General features: G+C 31.5%; 5 protein-coding genes across 5 annotated transcripts; 1 reads left to right on the plus strand and 4 right to left on the minus strand.

Annotated features, from left to right (window-relative positions):
- Window positions 1–291: 291 nt before the first annotated feature.
- Window positions 292–1,613, minus strand: LOC110994637 (transcription factor Sp5-like). Its single transcript, XM_022261417.2, has 2 exons — window positions 1,512–1,613; window positions 292–1,326 (listed from the first exon to the last, which is right to left on the minus strand). Exons 1-2 carry the CDS (start codon window positions 1,539–1,541, stop codon window positions 391–393), a joined length of 966 nt encoding a protein of 321 aa, XP_022117109.2. The 5' UTR covers window positions 1,542–1,613; the 3' UTR covers window positions 292–390.
- A 9,298-nt stretch (window positions 1,614–10,911) lies between these two features.
- Window positions 10,912–14,837, minus strand: LOC110994612 (endoplasmic reticulum resident protein 44). Its single transcript, XM_022261371.2, has 7 exons — window positions 14,634–14,837; window positions 14,425–14,500; window positions 14,102–14,344; window positions 13,535–13,777; window positions 12,410–12,676; window positions 11,782–11,980; window positions 10,912–11,294 (listed from the first exon to the last, which is right to left on the minus strand). Exons 1-7 carry the CDS (start codon window positions 14,670–14,672, stop codon window positions 11,156–11,158), a joined length of 1,206 nt encoding a protein of 401 aa, XP_022117063.1. The 5' UTR covers window positions 14,673–14,837; the 3' UTR covers window positions 10,912–11,155.
- Window positions 14,838–15,623: 786 nt separating this feature from the next.
- LOC123689335 lies at window positions 15,624–17,110 on the minus strand. The gene is made up of 3 exons (XM_045628855.1): window positions 16,776–17,110; window positions 16,406–16,704; window positions 15,624–16,023 (listed from the first exon to the last, which is right to left on the minus strand). Exons 1-3 carry the CDS (start codon window positions 16,837–16,839, stop codon window positions 15,937–15,939), a joined length of 450 nt encoding a protein of 149 aa, XP_045484811.1. The 5' UTR covers window positions 16,840–17,110; the 3' UTR covers window positions 15,624–15,936.
- A 345-nt stretch (window positions 17,111–17,455) lies between these two features.
- On the plus strand, window positions 17,456–19,522 carry LOC110994604 (pleckstrin homology domain-containing family A member 3). The gene is made up of 5 exons (XM_022261359.2): window positions 17,456–17,638; window positions 17,713–17,829; window positions 18,183–18,332; window positions 18,412–18,536; window positions 18,892–19,522. Exons 1-5 carry the CDS (start codon window positions 17,599–17,601, stop codon window positions 19,075–19,077), a joined length of 618 nt encoding a protein of 205 aa, XP_022117051.2. The 5' UTR covers window positions 17,456–17,598; the 3' UTR covers window positions 19,078–19,522.
- A 145-nt stretch (window positions 19,523–19,667) lies between these two features.
- On the minus strand, window positions 19,668–23,425 carry LOC110994619 (DNA polymerase delta catalytic subunit). Its single transcript, XM_022261386.2, has 2 exons — window positions 23,281–23,425; window positions 19,668–23,160 (listed from the first exon to the last, which is right to left on the minus strand). Exon 2 carries the CDS (start codon window positions 23,109–23,111, stop codon window positions 19,863–19,865), a length of 3,249 nt encoding a protein of 1,082 aa, XP_022117078.2. The 5' UTR covers window positions 23,112–23,160; window positions 23,281–23,425; the 3' UTR covers window positions 19,668–19,862.
- Between the last annotated feature and the right edge of the window lie 2,974 nt (window positions 23,426–26,399).

Genomic DNA, 26,399 nt, shown 5'->3' on the forward strand with positions numbered 1-26,399 from the left:
AGCTACTGTGCTCATATCGTAGCTTCGTAGCACTTCGTAGAATATTGTTTTAATAATTCATCTTCATCTTCAACTCGATGAGCTTTTAAAGCTTACTTTTAATCTTCAAAATTTTACTAATTTTCTGAATAAATCGAACGTAATCTATAATAACAATTATTTATTCATTTTATTTTTCTTTGCGTAATGATTGACCAGATTAACGAAAAAAACATTATCCAAAGAATATTTATTTTACGTGGTAAAATAAAACATATTTATATTTAAATCAAAGTATTTATTATACTAGAATAACATTTATCAAGGCACATTTCATTCACATTAATGGTAACTTAACAATACTTTATAATACACAAATGTTCCATTCTTACAAAGTTCTTAAACTTTGTATCACTGTCCGATGGCAACTGAAGGCTGTAGGCTGTAATGCCCCTGAAACATTGAATAGTTATCCTTCGAGGCACACTGGTAAGCACTTATTGGCGCGTACTGCTGGTAGAAACGCGGGTCTCTGGCTGTGGAACGAGCATATAACGAATCTTGCCGTACATCCGAACACCAACCATTCCCATAAACAACCCCACTTCCCAATACAGCCCCACTGTGGTAGTTAGCCGTGTTGATGGGAGCTGGTGCTGCATAGTTCAACATCGGCTTAGGTGCACTCACAATCGGCACCGTACCACAGTTAACACTGCCCAATTCACTAACAGCTTCACTTTTACTTTCTGGTTTAGTCATCTCCACTTTCTCATCTTCTTTTGTCTTCTTCGCCTTCTTCGACCCATTCGCGTGAGTCTTCACATGTTTCGCGAGGTGATCGGAGCGCATAAACCTCTTAGAGCATAACTGACACGCGAACCTCTTTTCCCCAGTATGAGTTCGGAGATGACGTTGGAGCTCATCAGAACGTGTGAATCTCTTTCCACAGAATAACCAGTTGCACACAAACGGTCTCTCTCCAGTATGCCAGCGTAGATGGGCTTTGAGATGCGAAGTTTTCCCGTAGACCTTTCCACATCCGGGTACATGGCACACGTGTTCTCGTTTCGCCCCATCCTTTCCGTAGTTTGGGCCAAATCCAGCGGCTTCGGTCAGGCAGTTGGGGCAGCGACATTTAGCACATCTACGTTGAAGTTCCCGAGTTTCTTCCGTGGTAGTTGACGTAGGCCAGTAGGCTGGGTATTGTGGATAGGGTGGTAACTCCCGCCATGTCGATCCACACCAGGCGCCTGATGAAGCACTGCTGCATGAAGAGAGATCTGATGCAGGGGATATGGCATCACTCCGCCCATACCCACAACCGTAGCCACTCATCATCACCATCTGAAAATAACGACAAATTTATTTAAATGTTTCAAATAAAGTTTCTATTAAGAGTATTTTATTATTCCACTTTCAAGAGCATTAAATTGGATATTTATCTATAGTACCTATCTATAAAATTATTTTGTCTATTACTTTATTTATATAAATTCTAAATTCATTCTATATAGTATCAGTAAACATACCTGTTGTGGGGGTGGCTCCACGTATTGCATATCCGGTGGTATTTGGTGACAACAGTACGAGAATCAACTGGATAATTACAGGGCGGCGCACCACTCGCGCCGAGACGTTTTTAATAACTGCCTTGGGATAGACGTAACGAGCGGTTGTCACCTCTCCCCGCGCCCCTTCCCCTTAAGACCCATGGGCCCCGATGCGCGCGCGCAGCCGACCCCCGGCCCCAGCCTCCGACACACCCCGCCCCGCCCGTGAATTATGAGCTTATAATCTTGAGAGAGAAAACTGTGAGCTTTCCTTATGTTCATATAAGAAACGACACCTTTTAAAGGAGTGACGATCTTCAATCCTAAGCGCCATAGATAAGCATATTATACATGACACAACATATTATATTTTTCCAAATTTTATTAAAAAAGACGTTCGGTATAATTATGTCATAACTAATTATTATTATTTGGAGTTGTAAAGTAGTAAGTTTCTAGTACATAATAAGAAAATTATTTATTTAAATAAAACATTAAATTACACCACGTATTTTTTATATTATTTGACAACTCAAATTCTTTACAGTCTACAGTGTGACATATAGAAAAAACATTCGCTATCAACATGTCCTCATGTAAAGCCTCGTACCAAAAGACAATAATAAACATTTAATTAGATTTCTTATCTACTAATTTTGAATAGTTATAATGTTTCTCCAACTCCCAGGCTGTGAGTTAATTTTTTCTCTATTTCGGTCGGCAGTTCGCGGCAGAGGCATGATTTATGCATATTCGAGTGGAGCCAAACCTTTAATTATACGTTGTTAAAATATGGCAGTTTGTAAATCGTTTCTCTTGCTTTTGTTTCAACACCGCTAGGGAACGTTCCCTTTCTCTGCGCCGACCTTTTCTCATTATTTTTATTTTTCTAATCGCTCTTATCTTCAGTCGGCGGTGTCAAATATAATAACATTAAATTAAGATAATATTTAAAAATTAAAAATGAATGAAATCTAATAGTATTCTCTATTTAGAAATAAAATCAAAATTAAGCGTACAGCATATTGTGCGGATTTATAAGTATCATTTATGTTTAATTATAACGATAAAGAACATTGTTAGAAGAAAAAATAATAATTTTATATTCCAAAACTATACTGAACAGTAGTAGTAGTATAGTTACTTAAATTTTCTTTCAATTTGATTTTATTTGTAGACTAGAAAATTCTGGCTTAGTTAAATTTAAGCTACGAAGGTTATGAATAATTTTAATATATTACAAATGCAGTCATAAACACTAAACATAACATAAGTCTGAAACACTAAGGGCTTGTTTCACAATGTCCGGATAAGTTCGAAAATAAGCTACTTATTACTTATTGGTAGCATAAACTAGTGTTTGTTGCGTTTCACGACTGTCAGATAGGAAGTTTTATCTTCCAAATAATTTATGTGTTGCATAGTTATTTGGTATTTTATCCATACATTGTGAAACAGACCCTAAGTTATAATTTGTAAATCTTGGCAACTATCAAGAGTAAAACGAAACGTCACTAGAACTGTCACCCGCACCATGCTACAGCGCACTTAGTTTCTGTTCTTGAATGGGATCAAGCACTGAAGAAAACACCTACCTAGATTAAAATATAAAATCTTGATAGTGCCAATCTGTGCACCTACCATAATTTCTCACACCTCTCATTAATCCAATTTGTATGTAACCTTAAAGTTTAGTTTAAGTATAACAAGATTTTTCTTAGAACCAAGTTACAAGCGAACCTGTTGACATGTTTATGACGATACCAAAATGTCAAAAGAACAACGCAGCAAGTAACAAAGTAAGTAAAAAAGCGCTTTAAAGGTCGAACAAAAGCGGCTACTGTTCCAAGTCGGAGTCCTTTGAATACACGACACAAGTACAATTGTTACTACTAATGCGCTATGATCGCTCCTCAAGCCATAAATCTTTGCTACCGTTTTTTTGTTCAGTAAAAATTCACAGCGGGACAAGACAGCCGAATTGTCGTCGGTTCATTCAGTCAGGCAAATGATAGATTAGATGCACTTGTTAATGAATGCGGTAGCTTCGATTGTTTTCGATCGCTAAACTGGTTGCCATGGCAACTATTTCGATACTGTATTCACTGAAAGTTCTACGTTATGAAGATATATCAGCGGCATGGTCCAAACGCAAATGTTATTCATTATGTCTGCAACGTGGACATGTATATTAATTGTATTTTATGACATTTAAATATCGCGACTAATTTTATTAAAGAGATCTCTCTCATTTAATAATTATTTTATTACTAAATTTATAGAACCACTAAATCGACCCTTTTCTTCTCTTTTAGGTCCAACACATACCGGCATCGAGCGAATGTTAAATACACAAATAGAAAAGAATCCAATACTGCTTTTTGCTTTTTATATAGTTACCACCAACACTCATTACTCTATCTAGTTCGATTCTCCGAGATAACATTTCGAGTTGATACTAAAGGCAACAATAAAACTATGAACACAAACGATCGGTGGACATTTTCTCCACATTGAGACCTTTCACCGAGTCGTTTCAGAAACCTTGGCATATTATTATATATTAATATATTATTTATTATTAAATAATTATGTATATTCAGTGTATATTAGCGGTTGCTTGGCGGACACATGCGACTCCTTATATACAAAGAATCACCTAGAAAAATGTGTAATTCAGGCTACTTGATTGTGGGGATGTTTCATGGATTTGGTTAGCACCTAAAATTTTCATGTCATTTTCACAAATATCCTTGTATTACATATATTTATACGTATCTAATTATCCTTGTGTGTTGATTGAGAGGAAATAAAACTAATAACTCAAGTATAAAGATTATCGCAGATCCATGGTCCGAAAGCTACCAGCATCGCGCTTCCGCTCAGTATATTTTACACTAATTGCTGGTTTCATATATCGAGGGCGGATAATTGGCTTTATCGTACGTTGTCCTCCACTTCCTGTCTTTTGCTTAGCGCCCGAGTTCCCGATTTCTACAAAGTACCGACAAGATGGTGTCAAATTGCATGTATTGTCGCGGTCCGAATGGCACCCACGCCTTGCAATCTTAAATGCCATCAAGGATAAATACTTATTAATTGTCTGTGGTTTGCGTGAAAAATATTTTATATTGTTCATGTGAGAAAACATGCATTTTATAATATTATATAATTCATTTTCATTTTCATTGTCAACAAATTAAATTCTGTTGTTCTGTTTATTGTTATTGTGTTGTTTAACACTAAAATTTTTTGTAATGTTTAGGTACCTTCTTCTTATATATATTTATATAAAATGAACTATTTGTGAAGATTTATAATTGGCTCATGTTGTTATATATTCATCTATTTTTGTATTGTGCTGTGAATCTTCTTATGAATAAATAAATAAATAAATAAATAATGCATGTAACTAAAATTTATAGCATCATTAGGTTGTTGTAATGAAAAAAGGCCTTAGTTGTTCCTACAACCAATAGCAGACTAATATTTTACAATGTTTAAGTCAAAATGTCCATGTTTTATGTTTAAAAGGCTGTCAACGCACTCGCGAGCACTCTGGCATTGAGTGTCCACGGGCGGTAGATATCACATAGCTTTACGTGAGCGGTGAGCATCCTGCCTGTTTGCCCCTGTTCAAAAAAAGTCGTGTATATATGCGTATAGCAAGCTTCGTCGATGACCTTTGATGAATCAATAACGACGTTAGCCTCAATAATTATCATAATCCCCACAAAGTAGATAAATAGTGGAAAAATTTAAATCGCCGTTAAATTATTAAATTTTAAACTTTCAGTGTGATTATTTAATAACGTTTTATTCATATTTCTAAACGAATTATACTGAACAAATAAACATGACCAAACAAACCAGCTTCTCTATAAACCTAAAGCATGGAATCCATAGAAAATTAAATGAGTAGCCAACAGCAATTTCAATAATGACAAAATAACTAGCTATACACGTTCTTAGTTTCGCTGTGTCCTGCGTAATTATTTGATTAAATAGTAATTGCGGAACTGCACGATCTTCTCAGTTGCTACTGGCCGATACAACCTTATTTACTGTGATTCGGTTTCGTATTCATTGATTCATTTTGGATTTCTATTCTAATTTCAAATTTATCATTCAAAATTTCCTTTGTCAATTACTATGTAAATTATAACGAAAAACAATAGACTGGGCGATATTGTCCAAAGACATCAGCCTGCCGCTTGTGCGAAAAAAAAAATTGTTTTTGTTTAATATGCAGAAGACAGGCCGAAAAGTATAAAAGTAATGATAGCTTCGTGAAGGTCGTCTATGCCTCTTTGTCTTGTCTATGCCTCGAAACTTAAGTTTCATTAGAAATTGAATCTAATTGCGCCAAATGCCACAGTTGTTACTTTTACCGATTTAATTTACTGTAATAAATAAGGCCTTTTTGTCTTCATTGTGTTCGGATTTACGATAGGAGATCATTAATCTAGGATGTTACAGCAGAAAAACCCCCACGTTCTCAATTACGTGATTAAAAGCATGATTCAATTTGAGGAAATAACGATTGTACTTAGATAAAACAAAGTTGGCCTCCTTCTTTTAAAAAATAATTAATAAAAATGTTAAGTGCATGAAGTCTACTTCATCTGTCACTTTATAAGTCTACGGATGCTGATGTTATCTGATCGGAACTTCGCAAAGTATCAAATTCATTGAAAGGAGTGAATAGATGAATGTGTAACAAGATAACTCAGTACCTGTTCACAATACAGCCTGGCAGGTTCGCACGGAGTTCCCTATTCATGTATCTCTATTGTGATAATGTTAAAAGCAGCTTATAGGTATCGAATATTGACATAAAAAGGTTCTTACAGGTTAACATGTGTTAAAGCAGTTTTGACTTGGATATCTCGGACTCAGGGCTAATAATTAAATTATCTTTAATCTTAGATTTTTCATGAATCTCTCAAGAACTCAGGCCAATTACCTAATCACTTTACGATCAGTGCTCAGCTTCTTTAGCTTTTTATTTTTGTTTATATTTTATAATTTATAATTAAACTTACACTAGCTTAATTAATATTTTTTTAAATATAATAATCACTTATTATGCACCGCCTTTATGAATGGTGATTTTAGTTTTTCGATGATTACATGTGTTATATTCAACTTTTGTATTTATAATGAAAAAATATATTAGATGAATTTCAATTCTTGCCAATTTCTTCTCTAAGCTATCATAACTAACAAAATATTTATCTTTTTATAAATTATTCATTTTGTCGTAAAGAATATACGCCTACCTAAAGGCCGGCAACGCACCCACTAAAATGGGTTGCGAAGAACCTTTTGCGCGTGAGATTTATGGACCCTATATTTATGTATAAATAGAGTAATGGACCAAACAATTTAAATATATCGAATAACTCAAGCCTACATACCAACATACTAGTTGAATATAATAAAGAAATAATGTATAAAATAAAAACCATAGTAAACAGACATAATATCGGTAAAAGTAAATACTAGAATAGATTATAGTAGTCCAAACTCCAAAGTAATAAAAAATTAAATCTCGAGAATTTCGCCAAACGACTCCCCGTAGCGTAGCGGCGGCTCACAAACAATTATCTCTTTAGTCACTGACAGCCGAAATAGACCAAATGGACAAAAACTGGCAAAAACTATGTCCCGAACACAGTTTGTTTTACACAACAGTCCGTATGATACTCCTAATGACACATTTGACGCCGTTGAGGGACCCTCGTCATATCTAGGGTAATAAAAAAATGAATTCATATTATTATGCGTAGTTTTACGCCATTTTGGATTATTCTATACGATCAATTTTAAGATAAATAAATACACGCACTTAAACGTAATTGTATAATTGTTAAATACTGGATAGAGTTGGTTTCTGTTTAAAATAATCGTTTCAATTTTCCTTAGATCTGAAAAAAAAAAATGGTTTTGTAGACATTGAAACGTAGTTCTAGTACGAATCTAGAAAATTAACAAAATACACGCAAATCTTCATCAAAATTAACAAAATTACGTGTGGATTTAAGATATTTATTTTATTTATTTATTTACACTTCGATGCTAAAGAAATACAAATAACACAATATATATAAATTACAAGGGATGCAACCGGCGGCCTTATCGCTAACAAGCGATCTCTTCTAGGCAACCCTAGTAAGAAAAGAAATAAATAAAAAAAAATGATGGGTGCAAGAAGTGCAGAAGTTATATAAAAAACAAAATAAATTTATATTAATATATAGAACCTTAATCTATTAATAACTATATATACATCAAGTTACTATAATTTCCCATCTTTTGGAAACTATATCAGATATCGTTGTTGTTCTGTCGGATATCGTACCATTCATGTTTTTTTTTTTAATTTTTTAAAAGATTTTTTTATTGGTTATGTCTATTAGTTTTATAAATTTAACTTTATATTTTCTATTTCTTCAGGATCTTTTGGATGAGATCGCCGGGTAAATAATGTTATATTGTACAAATAAATAAATAGATAAGACTTGCGGTTCTACGTTTTACCCTAGTCTGTGCAACATTAAATTATTCTTTACATATGTGATATGCGCCATGACGTGTTGTGTTACATACGAATGAGGAGGTTTTTATATGTTTAGGGCAATTTTTGTTCCTTATAATTGCACTGACAAAAGTTAGAAATTTTAACTATTTGTGCTAAACTAAAATAACAAAAAAAAGGATTAAAAATTTTATTCACGCTTCACAAAACATACAATTTGTACAATCATTTACACATTGTATTTAAATTTACTGATAAACTATTGCTTTGACAGATATGGATCAGCCGTACTCAGAGTCGACAATTTTGTAACATAGTCGAGTATATATAAATAGGAAATTTAACGTCTCTTTATTGGCCATTTTTAGCTGCTTTTTCTGCATGGATCTATGGTCAACTTAAGTTACTAAATGCCCTAAGTGACCCTTTATTCTTAATTGACTACTCTGAGTGCTACCGTAAGGTAAGGAATAGCCAGAGCCAAAACAGGGCGCGAACTCATAATCTTGACTTGCATATGTCAAAATTCAATTGAAATTATTTTAACACATTTATTACCATGGTAACGATGTTTATTCAGTATAAAATGGTTACCATGGTAACGTCATACCAGCTATAAGGACAACTGGCTATTGTAAATGAGGGAGATAAGAGTATAATTGACAATTCTTATACCAGAATAAATACATTTGGAATACCTGAGAATCTAGTGAGCAGACTGGAAAATTGAAATATTTCATATTGGTACTAATTCTAACGTTAACTCAGGCAGAGAATATATATAGTTTACATAATATTTGTCTTTTTTCGCGAGCATTGCACATTGCACTGGGATAAAAACGAATCTAACTGTCACACACGTTTATTCTTAATATAAAACAATACCAACCGGTTTGCTTTGCAGCAATCATTCTTGACTGAAGTGTTAATTGTCAATGCAGTGAGTGAGACTTTGCTAGAAATACTTGTATTTCATTTTTTTTTTCATTTTATAGAAACGAAAAGTATTAGTACCAATATTTTATTCGTGGATATATCGCAAAGAAAACTTATTTAAAAGCGTATACCAAAACCAAGAACAATTTATTTTTATTTATGCTAAAACTAAGGAAATTGCAAGTTAACCCACGCATCTGTCAAAAGTTGCAAGAGCTGTCAAACGTTTTAACAAAGGAGTTTTTAAATAGGAATCAGAAAGGTTTCGGAAAGTTATCTCTACTCTTCTTGTCACTCCGTTCAGTGAAAATATGATATAAATTTGACAAGGGAGGGAAAAACCCGCGCTCAGCTTTGTCTCTGAATGTTAACCTTAACTCATCTGTCAACACGAAGACCGAACTATAGATGATAGAGTTAATTTGCAGTGAAACTTATCTATGATAAATAACAGAAAAAAATACTCAAATGGAGAAATAAAAAAAATAAAAAAATCTTTTTGAAAACTAATATTATAAATGCGAAGTTCACTAATTAGTGTATTATTTGCACTATCAGTATCTAGTATTTTCTCTACTAGATCCAATAAGTTTTACAATTCTCGTTACATGTACAAACTCATTTATAACATTAGTTGCAATACAAAATGTGCGTTGAAAGATTTTTTAATACATTTAAATCTATATTTAAGCCTATTTTATAATAATTATATTTAATTATACATTATAATTTCTCCTCGGTGTACTGGAGGGTAAATTGATTTGCGAGTTTAAAAAAAATATGCAAGTTCATATAATTATTTACATGTAATAAAAGTTATTTTAATTCCCAAGTACAAAATGACGTTGGTAAAAAACAAGGAATGGTGTAGAATTTCAAAATGACAATTGACATAGTGACTAATTAATGCCGTTTAGAAATCGGCAATCATCTTCTTTCAGAGTTGATAAGTGATTAAAATAAAGATTAGATATAATCAAGGATAATGAAAAGATAAACCTCGATTGTTTTTGATGGCTTAACATTGATTAATTTTAAATTGTTTCACCTGAGAATTTATTTGTAAACAAAAGCTTTATACTTGGAAATTAAGTAGAAAAATTAATATTATTTTATAATGATGCATTTATCATAATAAAATATTCCTTATATTTTCGCATATAGTAATGATTTAACTAATACAACTAAGAGACAGACATAAAACAAATCATAATAAAACATGAAGAAATAAAATATAATTTAATGCACAGTTGATCTACATAAATGCGTATTTATAATTGCAATGTAAAACCACTATCAATATAATAATAAAAATTATTCAGAAATTTATAAATTAAATTTAAATATTTACTATTGGAATCCAATAAAATAAATACAAGCGGAAATTCGCGTATTTCATTTCTAATACCACAAGTAAATGTCAGCTTTGTAATCAAAACAAAAGTTGTTTTCTACAATTTTAATATGTTGTATATGGTTTAACACAATGCTAACAATTCCCGAATTTAATATACATAAGCGAAGTTTTTCGCAATTCATATGAGACTCAACATTATACTGTACATCGCGCCATTACTTCATATTACATCACATTATATTCAATTCTTTGACGATTGAGCAAAAACGCAATAGCGCCCTCTAGTTTAAAAAAAACAAAATTGGGCCGTATTGATATTATGAGGGATTCAATTTGTATGAAAACCTTTCACATGACCAATGTAATAAAATATAAACGACCCATCAACTTTAGGAAATCTACATACAAAATAAAAGTGTGGTTCAAAGACATTCAATTATAATTTTTAATACAATTACAGAAATTATTAAAAAAAAAATCCAATTATTCGATTTTCCTACCTAAAATATCAATATTCTATAAAAGCTATGAACTAATTCATAAAAAACAAAAAGCCTAATTGCACTTTTAACTCTTTCGTCTCTTTCTGTCAAATTGCCTATACGCTCTGATGAAAAGAGACAGACGACTTTAGTTAAAATAATTACATTTTTTATAAGGACTTTAGATTCTTACAAAGAAAACAGCACTTCGAAGACAATAATGTAGGTGTATTCACGAAATGAGAACATTTTGCGGTTTGTACATTAAAAAATTCATTCAAATAAATAAGTTAGGAATGAAATTGAATTATAATTCGTCTCTGAGCAGGGTGTACCTGTTTTTGGACGGAGCTAACTTTTTGAAGGTAGACTCAGGAGGTGTGGTTACCTTGACCTCATTATTCACCATAATCACTTGGGGCGATTCCGGGCCGTAGTGGAATTCTCTGGAAATTTTAAAGTAAAAAAAAGTTTGAAAAAATCCAATACCTGAAAAATTATATAATTAAAAACTTAACTACTTTGGGGCCTTTATTTACTACTTTATAACCCCTCCCCTTCTCTTGTCAGCAAAAGTAAGCAAATCTCTTAGGAATAAATAAATTTTTTGAAGGAATCCTCGAAAATGCACTTCATTTTCAAGCATAGACAATCTGACAATTTACTGTATAAAAGATCAAAAATCAAAGACTAGATCCCCCCTCTCTCAATACTTACGTAATACCCTATATCTGATACTGTACATTTATATCTATATCAATTTCAATAACTTGATTGTTTGATAAGTTGGAATTTGCCTGATAAGAATTGCAATAATATAAATATTTTTTTTTTCATTATTGCTTTTATAGAGAAGAGTTATTGGATATTATGTAAAATTTAAATATATATTTACTTAAAATGACGCATGTAATCTGTCATTAAAATAATTACCTATGCAATTTTCCGGAATACAAATCTTTCAAATACTCCTTCAGCCTACCCGGCTTATCCATCTCCTTGTAATCAGGGAACAGGTACATATGCCTGAAGGAATCGATGGCAATCAGAGGCAGGTCAGCCACCGACTTGCCAAGGTGATGCAGAGGATGCTCAAACCTCACTCCATCCGCAGTCAGGAAGTTTACATTTTCTGTAACACGCAATAATATTATTTGAAATCATTTTTTTTCTAAATAAGTAAATGTGATAAAAAGAGACAGATGAGTCTTTTTGTTAAAATGCAATTAGACAGACTATGAAAAATGGGTTGGAAAAAATGGTTTATTTCATACACTATTCTATCTAGATATCTCACATTGTTCAAATTAGAAAGAGAACCCTTATACTAAATATATATGCCTGTATATAAATAATCAATGTCTGTTTATATTGTTTTAAAAGGCCAGTTGAACACATATCCAAATCAAAAGCTAGTAATAAGAATAGTGTGGATAATTAAAAACACTTTCTTAAAAGGAAATATTGAAAGGAATCCGAAATTCCTTAGATCCAAAAATCTACATATTAGGTTTACATGTCCCCTTTCTGTGCATTGAATTATATAATTATTATTACACACGTTTCTCAGACTCCAGTTCCAATGAAACAACTTCCTTATACTTCTTAATACTCTCCGGATGATCAGGATGATAGAACAAAATCAGGAATGGTAACCCTTCTTCAGTGAGTTCTTCTGCATTTTCAAATGTTATTTCTCGGACTAATGGTATGCATTTCTTCTGTACCCAACTATGCAGCTGATCAAAATCTAATAGAGATCCTGTGTAAGTTTCATCGGGATCAGTAGAGGTCTTCCTGTCTGCTCTAAAGACGACAATTGGTTGCCCTGGAAAAAAAATTTGTTATTTAACACATCACAGCCATAATTATTAGATTGTTGGTCTTTCCAGTCAAGTAGTCTTTCTCCATCCAATTGAAAGCTAAATGTTTCCTAGAAATCAGCAAACGAACAAAGAATTAAATTTAGTTTTAACACATTGTTCTTTATATAATTCTAGTGTTAGTATACTCATGTACTATAAGTATCTTGACATTTGGTATTTAATATAAAGATCAGTTATTGGTGCTCAGAAGTGTAGGTTTACATAATAGATGTATGAAAAAGTAAAAGTAAACAAGATTTAACTAAAATATAGAGTATAATAGTGTTAATAATAGAAATAAATCTAGATATCTCAAAACACATGGTAATTATTAAACAATTTAAGCAAAATAAAAATAACTTTAAAATGTTACGATTTTAATTGTCTTTAAAGATTTTCAGTGTTTCAGAAATTCCTAAGATAGTTTATTAAACATAATATTTTTAGCAAGGTACAAGAAATTTTGGTTAAATAATTAGCATTTCATTAGCTGTTGACAAACCTTTGTTGGACATTAAAACAAATCCATAAAATATAACAACAGACAAGTTTATACTAGTAAATAAGCTAACATTTTTTTGTTTACAACATACAAACAACAATTCCAATCATTGTTCAAGGTTAACAATAAATAATATGTCGTATAGTATATAATAGTAATGTGAAAGTGTAGTATGATGACGCGGGAAGCACTAGATAGATCGTGATGGTGAAGTGTAATTGAGGAGGCTAAGGCCCACAAGGGACTGTATAACCATTGATGATTATTATAATAGGTCAATTTTGTTTTATAAAAAAAAACATATTTAAATATTCCATACCTGGTGGATGCATTTGTTGAGATGCTTCTCCAAATCCAGCATGAAAAATACACTCATCCTTCAAAGTAGCAGCCACCTTTCGCAATATTTCATACTCCTTTTGATCCCTTCTGTCCATGTACCCTATGATGTGCCTCTTATCTTCTGCCAAGCTGTGAAGCTCTTTTAAAGAACTAAATGTTACAACTGAATCAGTTAGTTGTTTCTTAATAAATTCTGCAAATGCTTCTACAGATCTCTGACCTGAAATAGGAATATTTTTCATTTAAAAATAATATTTGAGACACGCTAATCTAAATTTTAAATACCATTAGCTTAAACTGCATTAAGAAAAAAACTTTGTTCAAATAATTTGTTAAAGCAAATCAAATTCCTTTTTACAGTTATAAAAAGTATAAGGATTTAACAAAGAATTTTACTAGGGGTTTTAAAATAATTCTTAAAATTAGCATGCAATTAAAAAATATTGGTACCACTGCACTATACAAATTGTAACTTTTAAGTTAACAACACATTCAGAATCCTCAATTGGTTAAAAAAGTTCTTTTTTTTAAAACAGTAAAATACCTCTGTACTCTTTTTTAGCTGGTAATCCATTCCGGAATAATTTTAAAGTAGGGTATTTGGTAATATGAAATCTTGTAGCTACAGCCGGTTCCTTATCACAGTCAACTTTCCCCATAACCACTTGTCCAGGATCATAGCCGGCTTTTGATACTTCGTCCGCCGCATCATCAAATATAGGCATCAGCATATTGCTAAACTTACACCAGTCAGCATAAAAATTAATAAAAACAATTTCATTTGAAGCTGAAATCCAATTTAAGTACATTACAACTAAATAATTGTAAATAAATAAGTACATTAGACACTTAAAACAGCAACCTTACCTAAAACCATATCTAAATTACTTTGAGTAATTTGTACAGCTCCACTATCAGTTGGGTTATAAAAAGTGTGGCATATCTGAAACATAAGTTTTGCATAATTAACAGCGAGAAATTGTTAATTAATTGGCTATAAACTGTAAATCGTTTACATATACGTGTCCAAATTGTAATTGATTCAAAAGCATAGAATTAAACAATGTCGTGCTTACCAAAACAATAAATGTCGCTAAAAGTTTATGTGTATTCATGTTGGATTTTTGTCCTGATAGTTTTATATCAAATTCACTTTTTACTTTAATTAACGAATCATCTAGAAAATCCACTTAATACAATCAAGCCGACGTCAATTATTCAGCTTTCGTCCACCACTTCATTCTTCTTAAACCGCCATTAGCCGTCACTCTTCAGTTCATCAGTCATCTGTCGCAATCAGTTTTCGTCAGCGTAACAGTGACAAAGGCAAATATGAAATATCATACGAGATAACCACAGATTGATAAATAAAATATAATTATATAATAAATAAAATACATAAATGTCGAGCACTCCTAGGCCACAGCGGAAGTAAATATACATGACTACAGTTAAAAAATATAACTCAATACACTTGATTTAGCAAATCTTTTGTTTAGAAACATTACTTTAAGGAATAATTCCTGTACGTAATGATTTACGTATTATTAAGTGTTTTACTTCTCTCTCACCCAACGCTCTCTATAATTATAATACCAAATAAACCTGTCATTGAATGACGAAATTAGACTTCCATAATTATCATTTCCCTTTTTGTCTTTACAACAAGAATACAACAAAATAAATATACAAGAACAAGTAGATGAGGAAATATCTTGATTTCTTTGTTATTATACAAATAACCCTGTATTCCAAAACTAAATCAAGTTCCAGTCACAATCTTGTTTAAAGTGGTGTCAAAAAGTTTCTATGATCTCAAAACTAGATTTAAGTCTGATACTTATTATAGTGTATATAAGCTTAAGAGAATGAAATAAAATTAAGAATTTAAAAAATATATTTTGCTCTAATATCAATAGTAAAAAAACCAGAGGTAACAGTCATATGTTGTTTTAGACAATTTCATTATTACAAAAAATCAGAACACAAAATTAATTAAGGCTAACTTAAAATTATTAATAATTTTTATCTTATGAATATTTTATTTTTATTTAATAAAATGCAAAAGAAAAATTAAGTGCTTAATATGACAATAGATCATTATTAATAGTATTGGGACGGAATTGCTTACAAAAACTTAAAATTAAGAATTGCTTAACTATCACCCCAGCAGGTATATAACCAAGAGTACTCAAATGCACAGTGCTGACAAACTTTACCCTCAAACAATAATATCTTGTCAAATTACATCAGTATGCAAGTGATATTCATCAATGTGAAAACATCACTGTTCTAATAATTGTTATACAATATAGCTGTTATACAAAAATAATTTTATTTTGTGCAAAAGCTCACTTAAATTATATAAAAATGCATATGCTAATATTTGCTGATACCATAAATAATGGTAAAAACTACCCCAAAAAGTAGCATGATATTTAGGGGTTTCTGACTTGACCCATCATTCTGAAACAGAAACAGATTTAAATTTAATAATTAATTTAGACATATTAATTATTTAAAATAAATGATAAAATGTTAATGACAATCAATAAGCCCAGAAAAAATTAAAACTCAAAAAAATATTGTTAAACAAATTTTCACCTTTTTTTAGTATTACAGTTTTGACTGTATGGTTTTGACCATAGACAACATCATTTAGAACAACATAATATGTACCAGTTATATTAACCAAAGGACTGGGCTGAATTCTCTTGTATTCAGTAATTAATAACTATATCAACAGCTGTTGCTGTTACTATAGAATTTTACAACCAATTATGACTACTACTGATTTTGACTGTATTTTTAAAGAAACTTAGAAAAATAAAAAAATATGTATACTTACAATAATATAATAATTACAGCGATCTCCTTGGCAACAATCTGAACATACCCAGTCCTGATACCAAATGTAAGTACACAAAGGCATATAGCGCTGTCTTGTCATAGCACATTCTGTTTTATTAGAACATCTCTTAGACACATAATATTGCTTTTTAGCACCTTGAGACCAGTATGGTGTACTGCCCCACTTGATCTCAGTCAAACAAACATCTTGATTATATTCACAGGTCACAATAGTTTTAACACATTTTTCGGAGTTGTCTTCTTGGTTTTTGCAAACGTAACATTCTAACGAGTTTACTGAAATAACATTGTGGAGTTTAGTTAAGGGGTATGAAAACATTAAATTTTTTTTTCACTAAAAAACATACCTGCACTAACAAAGATATACAATTGTATAAGAGTTAGCATCAATAAGGAACTTAAATTAACCATTTTAGGCGGTTTGTAATGAAACAATTAACACTTAATAAATCGCGTCGATGTAACTTAATTTCCAAACTATTAATAGACAACGAAGATCTCTTAAAACGGGCGCTCAACTTAAAAAAATATATGATACAAATTTTAAGATTTGTAAATGACTAGTGGAAAGTGAGGGGTAGATTTTAAATGCTTTAATTTTTTGTTTATAAAGTTACAAAAAAGTAAAAACCAGTAAAAAGTAAGAAGGGCGGTGGTTAACATTTCACAGACTTCTTAAACATATTGCATAGATTTGTTGAAGCTAGATACAAGTCTTTTGGGTATTGGCCGAATTATTCGTTGTTTAGTTCACAGAACAGCAAGTTAATTAGTAATATCAGACCGCCTTAGTACCTAAAAGTCACTATACAAGTCACCGTATAGAATTTCTACCAATTAATTAATTAATTACCAATACCAAAATAAAGATATCAACATATTATAAAATGAAATTAGAAGTGTACATATAACCTCAGGGTTACTTTTATACTGAATTATTCAATGATCGTACGTACAATTTCAATCACCCCTTTTTATAATCTGTTCTCAATTGTCATATCACTTGAAAATTTGTCATGTTTTTACTTTTTAGCTTCACCAAAAATTAAAAATATTGAAGATGTGAAAATAAATAATTATTAAAATATTGTTGTTGTGCCTCCATGAATTTGATTTATACTTTTTGATATTTCATTTATTGTTTATAATAACGATAACTATAGGGACGTAATGGAAGGTATTTTGTGGAAGTGGACAAATTACTGGAATGGTACGCTCTAAAATAAATATGTCAAAATACCCATATGTTTTATTTATTGTTATTCTATCAACTATCAATTCTAGGCTGGCAGACAAGATGGTTCGTCTTAGAAAACGGGATATTATCTTACTATAAATCCCAAGATGAAGCTAGCCAAGGATGTAAAGGTTCAGTGAAAGTTTCAGTTTGTCAAATTAATGGTATGTAATTTAACACTAATTTTTATACTGCTAAAATAGACGTGTGCTTTATTTATTGCATTTTAGAAAGATTTACAGTATTTTAACAGAATGTAAATTATGATTACAGTAAGATAAAAACAATACTAATTACAAATCTATAGAGAAACCATAAATATCTTTGGAAGAGATGAAGAATAAAATTAACAATGATGAATTTTTAAAACTACGAAACAATTTAAAGATTAATTCTTCTCCTTTTTCATACTTAATTTCAAGTATGAAAAAACAAGATTTAAATTTATAACTAGTCTAATGGAAATATCAACAGTTTTCCAGTTTATCAGTTGTATATTTATTTAAAATATTTTCAGTTAATAATATTGATAACACTAGAATGGATTTAGTAATACCTGGCCAGCAACACATGTACCTTAGAGCACCATCTCCACAGGATCGACAAAAATGGTTGGTAGCCTTAGGTAGTGCCAAGGCATGTTTGGAGTCCATTGTTGATTCAAAAGGTATTTCCAATACATCTTTTTAGCCATAAAATTCATGGAATTATGAAAGTATAACTGAACCTATGATGAAAAATTTCAGTGATTGGATTAGAAGATTCCTTGAGTGATAAGAAATCAGAATTGCATCTTTATTGTGATTTATTAATGCAACAAGTACATGCTGTAAAAAGTGCAGCTAGCCAGGAAACTGGTCCTGACATGGAGGTAATAAGTCAAGAAGTTGCATATCAATGTTCATCTACCATACCTCTTAGAGCCTTGTAATTTAAAAATATGTTTCAATTTTGGAGGCACACAAGACATGTAATGTTTGACTTGGTCAAAAATAAAAACCAATGAAAGCTTTGTAAACACAAAGGAATTTGAACTTGGTTCTTATTTTAAAACTATTAATATTTAAGTTCTTAAACCTAAGATAACATCTTACTCATTCTAACATGCTAGTGGACAAATTGATCTAGTCTTATGAAATTGTATGAATAAATCTATAACAATCTCATTTTTCTGAAGTAAGTTCTATTTATAGCAGTTTTCTTTTCAAGTTATTTTTTTGTTACAGAAATTGGATGAAGCATCAAGCTTATTAAAATCTACTTGTGACACATTTATAAGGACTTTAGAAGATATTATGAAATACACCACTACTGCAACTGGAAATATAACACCCTTTGAAATTCCAGTACCTAATATATGCAAAAATACTAAACCCAACCTTAATAGATCTCTATCTCAGGAAAATAGATAAAATTGTTGAGGAAAAATAATCTAAGAGTTTTTGTATAAAGATTTCATCTTCTCTCTAATTATTAAAAAATTGGCTATGGATTTTACATTCATAACTGTAAAATTTACTTTATAGGTATATAAATATGATTTATCTTGAAAATTATTGCTGTGATATCTTTTATGCTTTTACACTTAAAATGTTGGCATATCCTTGACACTAATTCTTGTCTTGCATTTTATGTTTAAATAAAAAGTATACATTTTAAAATAAAATGCTTAAACTATTAAAATCACCCTACATTATTTTATTTATGATAAAATTTAGGTTCATTCTACATACATTTAGATTTTTTGCAAAATAGTTTTTTCATTCTATAATTGTAGGTTTTATGCATTCCAAGTTCACATTATGATACTACATTTAAGTAAACAATGTATTTATCTCATATGTATTTTTTTTATTAGTTTAGTTTCAAATATTAACAACATAAATAGGTTTTATAAGTACTTAAAGTATTATTTCAGATCTATAGAGATAGCTGTATAATAGCAGCTTATAAATTATTTTTTAATAATAATTATTATTTCTTTTAAATATTTTTTATAATTAAAAATTATTTTTAATATTAATTATGATAAGTCAAATTAAAAATCAACGCTTGAACACTATTATGTGATTATTCCTAATAAGTTATTAAATTATTTGTTGTTTGTTAAAGTTGGTTGAAATAAAAGTTTAAAGTAAAGAAACTTTGTTATTTTTCTTTCAATATGACACAGTGCATATTTTTATTAGAATATTAATTACCAAATGGGTTCACCAAATCTCGAAACTCTTTTTTCTTGTGTATCTAGTTCCATACCTACTTTTTTCCTCATATAAAATATTGTGCAATCTCTATTTGTGCACAAAACCTCTTCATGTAGACTGCCTTGACATCTTTGACATTCAGTCCAAAGTCTTGAAAACTTTTCTTGAAGATGCCTAACTTTAAACATTTCACTTATGTAAAGCTGGCCTTCCTTATCCAAGCAATGATCACATAAGGCTTTTGTATCATCTGATATAACTACTTTACATCCAATACATTTTTCTTTTTTTCTTGTAAAAGCAGCTAATGCACCAACTTTAGAGGTCACCATTGCTTTAGTTCTTGTATGTTCACCTTTTAATAGTAGTGATTCAGCCTTTTCACCTAGTATTGGTTCAAAAATTCTTAATAATGGCTTAGATAGCTGATTTTCTAAATAATAACTAAAGTCTATGGGCACACTATTTTCTAATACAAATATAGGATCTTCTGCTTTCATGTAAGCTGGTGTATTTTTTGCAGCACAACATATAATATAAGGTACTCTATCTCCAAGTTTTGGTGCTGTGCCAGCATCTCGTTTTTTCATTTTATTTGCTAATTCTACATGAGCTTGTTTTGCTGCATAGTCATTTTTGGCAAGTTCTTTTGTAATCACAAGTTGAGATATATCAATCCGGTTACATAGTAAATCAGAAATTATTTGCTTAGCATATGAGACAGCTCCATCAGGATCTCTATCAATCAGAAGTTTTTGAAGGCACATGCTCATCATATTTGAAACTAGAGGGCAGTTATCTCTGCGTACAGTTTCTATACCCTTACAATCCATTTTGTCGTAAGTTTCTGGCCTAGTAAAATAAAGACCGGCATATCTTTTTTTATTGATTAGTAGATAAGGGTAATAGACTTTCTCGAATTCTAGCTTAATTGGCTTTACAAATTTAGAACTGACAAAATCAGCTGCTTCTTTTCCCAATTCCATACTTTCTACCAATGTTTTTACTCCAAACTTTACCATTACAGAATCTGTGTCTCCATAAATAACAACAGCATCTTCCTTGTATCCATTTGCTTTTGTATACTTCTTTTCTACTTCGGTTTTAGTGAACTCAATCATAGTTCGCCCATAAGCAGTAACACTTCCTGATATTTCAAGACAAGGTAGTTTCCCAACTTGTGCACCTGTAAATCCATACACAGAATTTGCACTTATCTTTAGTGCCAACTGTCGCCCATCTAGAACAGACCTTTTAAAAGGGTCTGTTTCTTTTTTTAAATCTGCTTTTGCTTTTTTTCTTGCAGCCAAAAGTGACTCCAAAATTTCTGGTAGAAGACCTTTCCTAATGTTAGATTTAACAAACATGTTATTTAGAGGTGTAATAGTAATATTTTCTGGATCAAGATTCAATTCCTTTTGCATATTTGGAGAGATTAAGGTAGTATAACATAAATTATGTGCCATCATTATACTAGGATACAGTGAAGCAAAATCTAAAGTGGATATAGGATCTGCATAATATCCCTTTTTAGGTTCTATGACAGTTGCTCCTTCAAACTGATCGTCAGAACCCTGACCATGGTAAGCTGGCATTAAATATCCAGCATCTTTAGCTTTGCGCAGAAGCTGGCTCACAACTTTTATTTGTTGCCCTCTTGTTAAAAGACATAATAATGGTACACCGGTAACTCTAGCCATTTCCATGTAATTAATTATACACATTAATTTATTAAGCAATTTAATCGGCAAATAAGCATCCTTTAAACAATACATTGCTAATCTTCTTCTAGTTTGTTCATTTTCATTTTGTAAGTCTGTAATTATACTATGGTGGACATCCTCTTTTTGTTCTTGAAGAAAATGGTAACTAACAGAATTTAATGTGTAAGATCTCAGTTTATAATCTCTTAAAAGAACTTGAAGTAAATCAAATGGAACTCTTCCTTCAAAATTAATGGATTTATTTTCTCTTCGACCCATTTGCCTAGATTGTAGCACAGAATCTTTTATTACTGATCTAATATTTTGGATACGCCCTAAATATTCAAAATTAGCTACTTTAAGATGTTTTGCACGATTTATTAAGTAGGGCCAATCAAAGTTACTAATGTTATATCCTGTTATTATATCTGGATCTAATTCTCTAAAAAAATCTGACCATTTTGACAAGAGTTCTGATTCTGATTGAAAGCTATATACTTGAGACCCAACTATTGGGGCACAAGTATTTAATGTAAATACATTCCTTAGGTATGGTTCATTTTCTCCTTGTCTAATTACCATGGAAGCAATTTGAATAACAGGATCTTTTTCAGGTTCAGGAAAAACCCCTTTCCTTCCTGCACATTCAATATCAAAGCTTAAAATCCTTACAGGAGCAACTTTTGACCACTCTCCTTCTGGTTGATGAGAAATAAAATTATTCCATGCCACATCAACTTCAATTTGACAACGGGATTCAGGTGGTAATTTACCAAATCTACTTCTAATTGACCACTTTGTAGATGGCAACTCAATCCAATTGCAACCTACAACTGATGTATCAACCATGAAACGGATATCAAAGTCTATATTTGTTTCATAAAAAGAAGGATCACTCAAACTAAATGATGTTGGTTGCCTTTCAATTAGTCTTTTAGCGGCTGCTATTAGTTTAGGCAATGCTACTGACACTTTAGCATACATTGTTTGATTATCTCCTTTATAATACATTATAGATTTTGCTTTTACTATTTTGACCTCTAAAACAGCTTCTCTGATGTTATCTTTATTATTTCGCAAGTCTTCTAAAATAGCCTTATTGAGGTTTGTCTTAAGTTCTAGACAAGATGATATATCAAAGTTTAAAGGAACGGTTACATAAAAGTAGGGAGTAAAGCCATGGACATGACAACATACAGAATTTCCTTCCATTGTAATACCATACATTCTCATTATTGGTACAGGTGCCAGTTGTGAGCCTGGCATACCTGGTATAGGTTTTCCATTATAATGATCAATATCAAACTGCTGAAAAATCAATGATGTTGTGCCTGGATCCATATCTGGTGGATAAGGCCGTGACCATTTATTGTTAGTGTTTTGATTTTCAGGTCCATCTCCCACTATTTCAGGACTGTCAAAGTCACTTTCCATACCTGCCAGTTGGTCTTCAAAACTTGCTGGAATGTCATCTTCATCGTCATCGTTAGATTTAATCCTTTTTGGTGGAGGACCTTTGAATTGTTTTCGTTTATTCATTTCGTGGGTATTTCAAACTGACTATATAATCAGCTTATTGACAGCTTTCCTGTAAAATAAAATTTTACTGAAACGTTTATAACTTCAAGTAAAAGACAACACATTATAATAAGTTTTGGTGTTTGTTTTTCATTTGTTAAATTATAGAATAAATAATCCAAAAACTTACCCCTGTTAATAATCCTTAATTCACATTTGTTAGTATAGTGTCAACAAACAACAAACGCGATCGGAAATCAGAATTTTTTGAAATATTTTTCACCTTTTAAGTTTTAACTTGTAAGTTGTAGCAGCAACACAATGCACTTGCAGTTTCCCGCCTTATTTACATTTTACAATTGTCAGTTGTCAATTACTTCAAACTGACAATTTATACTGTATAATATGTCAAGGTTTGTAACAGATTGTAGAATATTAACGCGTTGTAGGCACAGACAAATGTGTTAGTAAATAATCATTTATATAATATTAATAATTGAATAGTCTCCGATAATTTACCCTGCTGTTTTTTTTACACAAGTAGAGTATGCTTATACATAAAATCTGTTACAGAATAAAAAGGAATCACTTTGTTTATCTATGACGAAAAATAACAGAAATTTGTTTGGCCTTTAATAATTAAGATTATTTATTTACTTTATTATTAGAATCATGAGTTAATGATGTATTATTATACCGATTTTTTTCGATTATTATGATTTTTCCGATTTTTTTTTCAACTTCCCACTGTCACATGCAATGATTCCAATGCAATAATTGTTTTTTTTTCTATCAATTAAATTAGTTATATTCTATTATTATAAATTTTATGTAATAGAGTAAATACATTATTTTAAAGAAAACGGACATGAATTGAAATCACCAGTCAAAACAATGTTATAGAGATACTAAAAAAAGAAACTCAATGCACATCAAGCGCACTGCGCAGCCTTCGAACGTTTAAATAAGAATATGTTATGTCGCCATTTGTTCGAATGTGCCTAAAAAGCGTAATCTATTAAACTTCTGAACTTCCATCCACACTCTCGCACTCCCGCCTCTCACGGATAATGTGGATGCGATGTAGATGTGGGCTCGTGCCCCTCGTCTTGCCTCACCTTGCTGTCGCTGCGCTTTGTGTCCGTTTTTCGGGCGTGAGATAAGCCAGGGACCATCAGTAATTGCGACTTTTAGAAAACTTTTAAAACAAAAACTTAAATTAAATTTATATCGGCAGAATATAATTTTTATTTATATTTGTGAAATAAACGTTGGTAGGGTCATAAAGTAGTAGTAGTAGTATAATACATAATTGGAGTTACTAAATTACGTCTAAATTGTAGTTGTGAGTAGTGAGTAACTAAATAAGTGGAGAGACTGAATGGTCACTCGTGTCTCGCAGCTTTTACTCGCCAGATTCGTCGAGTTTCAACGAGGTGCCTCGCGAGAGTGTGAACACGGTTTGAGATTACGATAATCAAATCGTAGTAGATAGCTACTGAAATTGCTTCGTATATAAACAATTGCAGAAGGGCAAGTTCTACGTTAAAATGTTTAAGTACATATTTTAAGAGTAACGTAAACTAAAATGTCGACGCTTGTCTAATCAATGATTACTCTTCGCGACATTGGTTCTCGGTATCAATAATTATTGAATAAACTCATTCATTGCGAGCAGGCAATAAACCCGAACACACAACCGTAAGGATTGTTGTGTTTTATGAGTCAGCTGCATTACTTGACTATCTTTATTAATTGCATTGCGCATAGACAATGGTTTCCATTCAAACAAACATAATATAACAGAATTATCGTTTCATAAGTGTTAGGTTAGTGCTGGTTACAACTAATTTTTACGAGTTAGTTGACCTTTTAAGTTCATCCATAAAATTAATTTTAAATCGTTTTGTAAATAGTCATATGACTATATATACACAAATTCTATAGTCTGGTGTCGAGGAAAATTATTGGCATTTAAAGATAATTCAAAAATGGCTGTAAACTATGTCGTATTGTTTTGTCTAGTTTGTAGTGATGTGATGTAAATTAAATAAATAGCATCTCCCCTACTGAAAGTTGCAAAGCAAAATACCTCTGACAATTTAAAGTTATCTTTGCTGTATAATAAACAATTCTTTACTGTTTTTTTACTTGAGACTTGAGACTACTAGTTTAGTTTTTCTTAACCTACGTATGTGTTTACGCATTCCTGCACCAATGCCGTTTGGGACTCGGTACCTCAGACTGCTACTCAGAGCAGTGTATAGCTCCTACTAAAAACACCTTAGCTAGTTCTGACATAACGATGTGAGGTCATGGTGGAACTATTGGAATGGTGGAACTATTGGAATGGTGGAACTCGCAATATATTCCACCCCACATTTACTTGCTACATAGTAAACAAGAATAAGAAAACGAGATGTTTCCACAAGTATTAAATTTGGACTTTTGCAATAAAATCGGATTTTGACAAGAAAAGTAATATAAAAATAGTAATAATATTTGTTTTCATTTATTTAAAATTAGTGCCGCTAGATATTTAGGTCGGGGCCTAAGAGTACTGTTTCATATTCATTTGTCTATGTAATAAGCAAGTAGGTAAGGTAGTCAGTAGCCTCCTGTGCCTGATACTTTATGGGTCTAAAACAAGCCGGTTTCGAGTGAATGTTAAATGCGCACGTAGACAAAAAGTCCATTGGTGCATAGCCGGGGATCGAACCTACGACCTCAGGGGTGAGAGTCGCACGCTGACGCCACTAGGACATTATATATTACATATTATAGCATTTAAGAAACCAAACAATTACATTTTTTATAAACACACTATGTATATTTCATTATATATTATTAATCTCATTTCATTATATATAGATTTGTGGCTTTACAGAATCTCATCTTAGAGGTCGTAAATTCAACCCCGGCTTCGATCAATTTTTTTCTAATTATTTATTGCATTTAACATTCGCTCTAAGTTGATTAAGTCGATTACACATCGTAAGGAAACCAGCTTGCCTTAGATCAAAAAAGTATCAGGCACGGGTGGTCGTTTACCTACTTGCCTATTAGAGTGACAGATAAACATGAATCAAAAACCTGAGGCGTAGACTTAAAAAGCTTATAGCGCTACGGATTTCTTTTATATCGATGACTTCATTACTAAAAGTTGTTTCTAGATTATAAGCTACCAAACAGTTGTGACTGATAGGATTGCAATGTGTCGGTATCTTATCTGTGGAATGTGCCATCCCTCTCAGAAGTCGGGTAGCTACTTAGCGGCCCAATTCAATAATAAAAGTCGAAAAAGATTAC

Source organism: Pieris rapae, chromosome 7, assembly GCF_905147795.1.
Source record: "Pieris rapae chromosome 7, ilPieRapa1.1, whole genome shotgun sequence".
Taxonomy (NCBI): Eukaryota; Metazoa; Arthropoda; class Insecta; order Lepidoptera; family Pieridae; genus Pieris; species Pieris rapae.